The sequence below is a fragment of the Juglans microcarpa x Juglans regia genome, chromosome 8D (assembly GCF_004785595.1).
Source record: "Juglans microcarpa x Juglans regia isolate MS1-56 chromosome 8D, Jm3101_v1.0, whole genome shotgun sequence".
In the NCBI taxonomy this organism is placed as follows: domain Eukaryota; kingdom Viridiplantae; phylum Streptophyta; class Magnoliopsida; order Fagales; family Juglandaceae; genus Juglans; species Juglans microcarpa x Juglans regia.
This window is the reverse complement of record NC_054608.1, coordinates 565,721-576,628: the sequence shown is the minus strand read 5'-3', so window position 1 is coordinate 576,628 and position 10,908 is coordinate 565,721. Positions and strand designations below refer to the sequence as shown.

General features: G+C 33.2%; 1 protein-coding gene across 1 annotated transcript; it reads right to left on the bottom strand.

Moving 5' to 3' along the window:
* Nucleotides 1-731: 731 nt before the first annotated feature.
* On the bottom strand, nucleotides 732-2,612 carry LOC121242103 (AP2/ERF and B3 domain-containing transcription factor RAV1-like). The gene has a single exon (XM_041140014.1). The coding sequence runs from the start codon at nucleotides 2,130-2,132 to the stop codon at nucleotides 1,017-1,019; it is 1,116 nt and encodes a 371-aa protein (XP_040995948.1). The 5' UTR covers nucleotides 2,133-2,612; the 3' UTR covers nucleotides 732-1,016.
* Nucleotides 2,613-10,908: the final 8,296 nt, after the last annotated feature.

Sequence of the window (10,908 nt, the reverse complement as noted above, 5' to 3'; positions counted from 1 at the left end):
TGCATTATTTTTTATCAGATTTTTAGAATTGATCTTAAAGAGTATATATAAAAAAATAATTAAAAATATTGAAGAGTTTGTGCCACAAAAACAAATTAAGTAGTTAATGGTTTAAATTCAAATATGCTATTTGGGATTGGATTTATTATAAGCCTACAAATAATCAAAATTCTAAACAAACATTAATAATATCTGTACGTACGTAATTCACCCCTTGGATCCCACGATTTCAGTATATATATATATATATATATATATATATGCAGCATTATTGATTATTCTGTTGCCAACAGTACTACTACTCTCCTCTACCTAATTCAATACACTGTACCTTTTTCATCCTAAAGGATATATAAGTTTAACTACTGTTTAAGGTACCAAAAGTGAATCATGAACACATATGTCAGCCAAAGTGGCTCTTTGTTATTAGACAAATGATCAGTACTACTACTTCCACCCACTTCTTTTTTAACTTTTATTCTTCCCTTTTTTTTTTTTTTTTTGAACTTTTTTGAGGCTAGAGGTTCCTTCCACACGGCATATATTACGTAGTACCCCACTCTTTCCTCTCACGAAGTAGCGTTTGTCAACATACTAGAGAGTTTGGGAAAGCACCAGCAGCCATCAACCACAAACTACAAAAGCTGCTGATCGAGGATTAACATCAGGGAATATAAATAATAATAATAATTAAAAAAAAAACAGTTCAAAAAACAATGGATGCAAACAAATTGACAGTTAATACTCTTTTTTTTTTTTTTTTTTTTTTTTTTTTATGTGGTTTATAAAATTTTGTTGCATCTAAATTCAGCTTTCTTCAGCCTTTTGTTTTGTGTAATGTACAATTCACCTTTTGCAACTTGTTAATTGCAACTTGCAACTACACAACACCCCTCTCCCCTAGTCCACTTTTCCCTCCTTCCAGCTTACACCATTAACAAAATGCCAAAAGTCAAAAAGAGAAAAAGGAAAAAAAAAACAAAAAAGGAAAAAAAAAAGAGAGAGAGAACAAAGTGTTACAAAGCTCCAACCATCCTTTGTTTCTTGCTACACTCTAATGCCAAGAGCTCCATGTCTCTCACTCTCTTTCCATTGCAGCCAGTACCAATACTGTCTACAACCCCAACACCAGGTACCTGCAGAATGTTGACACCAAATAACCTAACCATCTGAACAGGCTGATGAACCGGGAAGACCTGATTTGATAACCCAACAACACCTGACCCGGTCCTCCCCTTCCAATCAATGTGAAGTTGCTTATCAGGCCCGGTCGAGCGTTGAAAACTAACAATGTCGCCAGCCTTAAGATTCTTCTCCTTCACGAACCGGCTCCAGCCCTTTGTCAGCACATAGCTTTGGCTACTATTCCAATAGGAGTACCTGAACCTCCACACTTTGCCTCCAATATCCTCGAAATTCAGAAGCACCCCTTTGGAAGTGCTTCCGGTTTGTAAGGGAAAGTGCTTTTCGGCATGTTGCTTCGGTATCACTAGCCGGTTCAGCTTGCCGACATCGCTCGGAGTAACAGATTTCTCGAAAAGCTGCTCACGCGCTTTGAAAAACCGGCCTGAACCGAACGAATTACCGAGAAATCCTTCTGCTTTAGACCTCTTTCCGCCATTGCCGTCCAAGCCGTGGTTACGCTTGCTTTGCTCCAGTTCATCATTGTAAGTGTGCTTCCTGAGCATGTCCACAATCTCAGCCTTGGAATGAGAATTCAAGAACGCGGTCTCGATGTCGTCCTCTTCAGTCGTGGACGCAGCAGCCAAGGGCTTGAAGTTCGTCACGGCATCACGGCCACGGAAGCGTTGCGCCGCTATGTCATAGGCCTTGGCGGCCTCGTCTTCTTCGTTGAAAGTGCCCAACCAGACTCGCTGGTGCTTCTCGTAAATCTGGGCACCCCAGCGGCCGTTGGGCTGGGGAACAACTCCTTTGTATTTCGAAGATGGGAGCTTCCCTCGGGACTCGGCCTCGATGCCGTTTTCCGAATCTAAGATTGTGCTGGTTGTGCCGCTTCCCACCCGGCATAGGCTCTCAGGTGACTTGGTAGCCGGAAAAGACGACAGGGTTGCCGGTGAAATGGAAATAGTTTCAGTGCTTGTGGTGCTTTCATCGATGCAACTTCCTTCCATTTTCTTTTTTCTTCTCTCTTTTGGCCTGAGGAGGAGATAGCTAGGTAGGTAGGGAAGATGTTATATTTTGACTATGGAAGAGAAAGAAATTATAAGAAAGAGGAGGGTATGAAGGGGGGGGTCGTTTGAGGTAGAATATATATAGGAAGTTTTGGCAAGTGAATGTAAAAATATATTTAGAAATTGATGTTTCTATTCATTATAATAGTTAGGGCGTGTTGGAGATATGGGGATGTGGGTGTGGTGGGTCAACCCAAGAGAAATGGTAAGGAACTAGGAAGATTCATCATGGGCATGGGGGAGAGAGAGAGAGAGTGTGTGTGTGTATAGGAGATAGAGATCAGAGTGGGAATTTAGGGTCATAGTATGTATGTATGGGTTGTGGGCTGTGTATGTGAGGTAGGTCCCACTTTAGCAAGTTGATGGGTTTCACAGGAGCGTGGACCGTGTTTAAGTTAGTTCATCCCCCCCTGAGCTTTGCTGCTTCTTGGTGACCCCCCAACATGGCTTATCTCTCTCTCTCTCTCTTCTTTGACGCTTTCTTTCATTAGATTTTATCTCTTAAAATAGATATCTTATCTGCTGCTGCTGCTTCATTAAAATCTGCTCCATTATTTGTTGGTGATTTTACAAGATAGGGCCAATTAAAATTCAGATAAACATTAGGACAGAGTCGATAGAGGTTGGAGGGTACCTCCAATAGGATGGGTTGTGGGGCTAAAGTTTAATTACAAAGCTGGGAGGAAGGGATATGGATGAATGGATAACTAAAAGCATTGAAGACAAAGCTCATCCAACAAGAAATTCCCCTCCATGGGTCGTCTTACCTGGCTTGGTTTGATTGTCCTAGCTCCCCAACTTTTCCTTTGTCTTATTGGCTAGGTTCACCTTAGTATCCTTGAAAGAAATTATAAATTATAATAATATATAGTATATATATATAAGCCAACCAAAAAAACAAAAAACAATGGAAAATCATGATCATCCCATTATTTCCAACCGAAATTGACATTTCTCCCCCTCAAGTGGATTCCTACATATTGTTTGTTTTACCCAATCATTCATTGTCCATGAGCATGCATGTATTCCTTTTCAAACCCTGTGGGATTATACAGATCTAGATGTTGATGTTGATCATTTCCATATATCTGGGTTCCACATATCTTACAGGATTAGATATCCATTCTGTTCAATCACCAGCGCTTGTAAAAGGATATGCTTGCAGCTCATTTCCCATCCCAGCTTGGTACAACAACCTCATCATCATCTGCAACAGTACTTACTTAGAAGCCAAAGTTCATCATCATCTATTCATATTTGCTTGCAAACCCTTTTTTCCCCCGGCCCTCGTCGATCGGAATAATAGATCAATACTTGATATATAAGGATTAGTCGGTTCGAAAGTAATCCACCAAAAGATAAGTACATCCAGCATCAATATTTACCAAAAATGACAAGTACTTGCAAATCGACATAATGATTCATCGTCATATAATTAATATATCTATATATCTATATATATATGCCTTTAATTTCTATTTTCATGACAATATATATATATATATATATATATATATATATATATATATTATCGTGAATGATCAAGAAGGTGGATAATATTATGAGTGATTCCGTACGGATGATCCTGGGTTTTTCTGATCCAAGGGGTCCACATGCAAGTTGACGAAAACCAAGAGCTAGCTGATGGAAGACGGTGGCTGGGTTAGTGGTTTTGTAGGGTTTTGGGATGTGGTTTTTGCGTTTCTTACACGGCTCATGGGTGGTTCCTACTTCCTACGTACAGATTCCACACCCAACCAACCCCTACTTTGCAAAGAATCATCCATCCATCCCCAGATTATTTGAATTTTTATTTTCTTTGCTTTCTTTCAAAACAGTAGACGTAGTACGATATTCTTGTATGGTACTCATACGGCCGAAATTCTGTTCCTCCTCGATCGGCCTCAAGCTAGCTTGGCTGGCTGTCACGAAGAGACCAGTTGTTGTAGTACTCAAATGATTTATCACGTTTTATGGACTGTTCTATAGTACGTTCCTCCCCCATTTCCTGGCTCTTTTGTTTCTGTTTTTAGTATATTATTGGTGCATGCATGTCAGCTGCGAATCCCTTTATGAATTAGATAAATTATAATAATTATTTGTTATATATTCTTCGTAAAACGTACATGATGATCAGGATCATATATATATATATATATATATATGACATGATGAAGTGATCAATGGACTTTTAATTATAAGCATCCATCTCACCACAATCATGTTTAGATCATAAGAGAATATATAAGATATAGTTACCTAATAATCTAATCAGGGTCATCTTTAGAATCCCATCCAATCTATATATAGTAATTATTGGACATGTACGATGATTTTTTATATAATATATATAGAAAAATCTTATTTTCAAGTTTTAATTTTATATCATAATTTAATTTATAATATAAATTTTAAAATTTAAATATTACAAATCAAATGTTACCATTTAAATGATGTGGGATCATCATGTACTCTATACAGTACCGATTTAAGAATAAAATGATTAGTATATATGATACATTAACATTGATGAAGAATTCAATTCAAATAAAATTTCAATCAACATTGATGGAATCGTGAATATATAGTTCTAATAATTTAATTGACATTTGTAATATTGCAAGCAAATTTAAATCAAAGATCCTTTAATATTAAGACCAACAATAATATCGAAACCCTTGATCAAAATCATAGATCAATTAGCTCCATGATCTTGACATTTGATACTATATGAGAATAGTCAAAGTCAACTCTAGTCCATTATACTGCCTCCATGGGTATGTAAGAATTAACCTACCTCATCAAGAACTGATGATATATATTTTCTGTTTTTTTAGAAATTATGTAATTAATTAATCAGATAAATTAGAAAGAGTGATAAAAAGAAGTGATCATCTGAATTGAGACGATCGATAACTCAACACGAATTCAAATTAATTATCTAAACAATTACATCAATCGATTAATAAATTTAATTTCAGGTGGGATTAGATTAATTAGAGTTGACTTATTGATTAATGTGAATATCAAATTCATGAGCCGATTCATGAAATTAATGTCACCCCTAGCTAGTACTAGTACTGATCAGGCTACTCTCTACATGAGTACTTGACATCATGTTTGCTAATAATGATACAATTAAGTTCATAATTATCACTAAGTTGTTCTCTAATTGTTTGCTCAGCCAATAGCCATGTCAAAAAAAAATATTCTTAATTGGTATGATGGTTTTCTTTTCATTTAAAATTAGAAAGGTAGAATTATCTTGTGGATTTGATACGTTTCGATCCTCCTCAGCTTATCAATTTGCCACATTTAGAGTGGTTGCATACGTCAGAATCTATCGAAATCCAACATTAATATATATATGAATCTGCATAACATATATATAATATATATATCGTCTCAGACGACCATTAAATTAAATAATAACAAATACTAAAACATGTTTCACACATCAGTACTACAACTACTTTAGTACAATCCTGCCCTTTCTGTCTCGTCAGATTAATCTATATTATCTTTGAAACAATTTCTTTTTTTAATCCCACTAAACAATCTCCCAAGCGTTCTCATCTCTGATCTTCAAAATTAACTTTACAAATAGAAATGAGGTCATTACAATAGAGTAATGTTAGATTCAATGTTATGTTTTGCACATTCCTTATAAAAAATAGTAGGTCTATTATTAAAAAAATTAATTTTTTTATGTAAGTCTTATATTTACTTATATTTTTAAATGAAATGTGTGAGATTTACGCACCCTAATACTGTAAATATCATTTCTCATTATAATAAGAGCTTGAAACACTTAAACTTGTAATTGATGAGATCGATATTGTTAAATGCTGAAAATGTTGTTTGGTGCACTTCTACTAGATGGATATATATCCACATTCCTCTCTCTAATCATCATCATTGTCATCTTCATCTACAATAATATTTGTTTTATAATGGGTTATAAAGTTACTCATCTATCCATATATCATGGCATAGCTCATTGTCCCTTTTAATATAACTCCTTTTTGAAATCTTATGTATTCATTAATTGGTGAGTTTTTTTTTTTTATATATATATTTTAGGTGAGATAAAGAAGATATAGAAGTTACAATATCATAACTCCCAAAATGAATATAATTATGAGAAGTATTAGCTAGATCCATAAAAGAACATAATTATAAAAACAAATTTACTAATTAGAGTGGTTTGATGTGATATGTCAGATCTACTTATTGTAAAAAGAGTTTTATAATCTAACATATTATATTAAAACGCAACAGTTTGTAAGTTTATTTTTCTGAAATTTATAAGTGTGGATGGAATATAGTAAAGATATTTCCCACGGATCTCAATATATATCTATTACATCATGAAGTTAATGATAATCCTTTTTCCTTCAAATCTTATTTAGATTGGATCGTGATAAAACGATCGAGGAACTTTGGTTCATATGTCAGCCCATTTTGAGTCAAGTGCATGCCTAGCTAGCTAGCTAGTATGCCTAAAAAACTAAAGCTGCCTGTGATTATCGATTTGCAATATAGTTTTACTAAAATAATAATTACTTTGTGATTATCTTGAAAGATTTGTTTCATTGTTTTTACATGATAGTATATCATGATCATGTGCATATATGACATGTTCCCGACTTTCCACTCTTTCGTTTTTTTCAGTTGAAGATGATATACGACGTCAGACGTACGTCTATCTGAAGAGCATTACGCCACCTCATACACGCCGACGCATTTCATGCAACCAAGTATACCATTAATATATATGTCATACTTAATATTATATATAGGAATAAAATATTACACGTTTGTGACCAGAACAGATCAAATATATCATATATATATATATATATATATATATATTATATGGGAGTCTCTGATCTTTAGGTCAAATATACTAGTAACGTTTTTCCGAATCATATAGAGCGATGATTTGGAAATTAACATGAGCCAGAGATATTAACGGAATATTCAAGATATATATGACAAAAAATAATCTCATATATTATATATAATACTGACCTTATTTTGATGATCTTCATGATCAAGTACTTAAGATTTTGATGATCTCACTACGTGAGAAAGTTGATGATATTTGCATGCTTTCGAAGGTAGGGATCGAGCTGGATATAATATATATCGATCATCATCATGATGTATATGATATAGAATAATTAGGATCTGAGTCATGATGCATGATCATCAACTTTCTTAATTCGTGTCATCATCAATTATAAATAATTTCAATCACTTCATCATCATATTTAACTATATATCAAATAATTGAGATTTAAAATATACATAATTAATTAACTAATAAACTAGCTGCTAGAGTCATTATCTCAATTAGTACTACGTACAACTTTATATATTAATATTAATTGTACAATTAATTAATGACATGGAAATTTGTTAGGAATTTGGACCTCCTAAATTCAACCCCAGGATTCACTTTTTGGTGAAATATGAAGAAAAATAGAGAAATAAATTATTACTCCTCACCCCAAATGACACCTACAAAGCTTTCTCACTAGTAAAACTTTAACTCTTACCTCTTTCCTTTTAACAAAAAAAGGCTAATAGAGGATTTTTCTTAGAGTCACAAGTTACTAATTAAGCTTATGACTTGGTGTAATTAACTAAGAGGCCAAACACCCTATTTATAGGCAATGGGCCTTGGCTCCCTTTACAAATCCCATCGGTGTGGGATTCTAAAAAGAGCACAAATCCAACAAAATTAAAGGATATTTATCCCCAAAAAAACATAAAAATTATACATAATATAATTAATTGGAAAAAATTAATTAATTATATATTATGACTTCGTGCTCATGTTTACGTTTTTCAGAATAATAATATATATCACTTATAAATTGGCACAGATCGACTGTGGTCCTGGATCATGACTACGTCCGTGATCCGTATAAAGAGAAGTACCAACTGGAAGACCAATTAAATTTTTATTAATTCTTGCGTCAATTGATCACAGCAAGCTGTGAATTAATAAGTATCGAATTAATATAATACAAAGTTTAGTATGATTATTAATTTTCTCCCCCACCACCCCCATATATATATATATATAGGATATATATATGTACAAAATGTAAATAATAAAATAAATAGAAAAGCATGCATTCTACATGCAGATACCAATTACTTAATTAATGGCTGCAGGCAGGGATGGGATCATCCTTTGTGGAAATTAACTTGATCATCATGATGAGCTAGCTAGCTCGACCGAGATATATATATAATTAATAGTGAAACTTTCTGCCGCGAAAGCAACAGTACGTGGTCTTATCTTTAATTTCTTCTCTTCTCTGTTTATTTATTTGTTGTTTATATATATCTAATTTAGTCTTCAATTTGTAATTCATTGTATCAATCGGTTCACACGTAATTAACCATGAATGCATGCAGTACATGACTAGCTAGCTTAAATTTTTTTTTTTTTTTTTTTTTAAAGAGAGCTAGCTTAAGTATTTACAAGTTATATTTAGTACGTAATTTTGTTTCAAGCTGCCGATCATCGATTAAAAACTAATTAATTAAAACCGAATGATTAATATAATTAATATTAGATATTTAATTGACTGTCGCTTCATGATGATCCTTTACCGACTTAATCAATGCAGGACAGTGACCCACTTTTTCTGGTCAAACCACGTACTGATCGAGCTCACATCAGAGTTAGTACTACCCATGCCGCGTGACACTTTTTTTTTTTTTTAATTAGCAGTTCATTGTATATATTAGATGATTATTAGTTAAATCAAGTGCGCAGCCATACTTATTTTGTAGAAATTCAATGAACACATGAGCTCGATCTATATATATATGGACATTGTTGTGTGTGTGTGTGTGTCTATTAATTATGACGATGAGTGCATTCAAATCCTGATTTGCTGCGGATAGGATATGGTTTTCTTGATACATAAACCTTATATATATATATATATATATAGCTTAATTTAGTTTGTATGTGAGAGGGAGGCAGGCAGGCAGGAAAATCAACTTTATTCCAAGTGAGTTAAAATGAATCAAATTAACTATGTAGTACTGCTTGACCTTTAACACATGATACATTGTTTTTAAGGAACAAGCCAATAATGATTGATAGACAGTATTCGAGTATCCCTAGCCTTTGAGGAGCGTGCATGGTACGTAAGGCATGCATTAGTACTCCTAATTCATATATATATGCAACTAGGCCGATCGAGTTGCTAGCTTTTGTTGACCAATATATATATATATATATATATATATATAAAGCGTCACCACCACCATTGGCCAATTTTCAAGCAAAAGCCAATTAATTAGTCTCCTCTATATGTGTGTGTGGGTGGGTGGTTTTCATCATTTCCACATGAATCACATGAAACACTGAATATTTTGCTCTTTTTAATTTGAACCGACAATTAAATGAATCAATGGGTCTCGATGAATTTGACTGATGAATGGAATAATAACTTGATTTTCACCCATTGACTATATATTAATACTGTCCCGGCCTGCTAGTAGTTGCTAAAATCTTATTAAACATAAGAGAGAAAAATAATTAAAATTCATGAATGCTAGCTGGTGAAGAATTGTGGCATCGATCGTACGTGGAGGAGACTCGATCGACCCATATATCGAGGTCAACCAATTACTCCATCATGATCAAATGCAATTTTTCTTTCTCAATTCTTTTGACGCATGAACGAAACAAGCTGATCAGCTACATACGTCATTGCCATTTCAAAATTGCATTAATCGTAAGACATTATTTATATATACTTTTTTTCCGGGCATATCTTTTATATATATATATATATATATATATATTAAATGCTAAATATTTATAATATCCATGCAGTTGTCAGTTTGATTTTATTATATATTAATCATGGTCCACTGATCAAATAGAAAACTTCGATCGGGTTCCTGCATGCATGCCGGCCGAAATATTCAATGTAATTAAAGATCGTTGGATTACTTGAGTTGGGGGGCAATTGAAACATGTGAACTGGGATATTAATGGCTTCCTCCACCTTCAACTTGATCAGAGTTAATGCAATAATAATTAATTAACCTTGGTAATCTTATCATCATGTACTATATATCTGTGTCTTCAATAACGTCTTACCTCTTTTTTCGGCTTGCAAATGCTAATTAAGAAGCAAAATGAACAAACCTACCTCTGACCATATATATATATATATATATATATATATATATATAAGATGTCACGAATTTACAATCAACAAGTCACTTAAATTAATTAACATCTAATATTAACACATTAAGTACTCAACAGATAGTTGAAGAGTACTACTAATTAAACTTTTTTAGACAAATATGATCATGAGTACCTTAATTATTATTAGAAAAAGAAGGGACGTTTGTGTTTGAATTATTTCTCGTCTATATATATATATATATATAATAAGTTAATTGACACTAGGTGATCTTACATGTATTTGTTTTAAAATAAATATCATTGAATCTAAGCCTAATTAATTATAAGGTTTTAGTTTAATTCTATTTATTTAAAGAAGTTAAAAGTCCATCATGCTGATAGTCAAATAAGAGGCCAAGTTGGGAGTGGAAATGTCACTCTAAAGAACAAGAAAATAATTGCAATATAAATGCATGATCAGTACAAAAAGTAAATATATATTCATACAATACATACATACATACATACATATATATATAT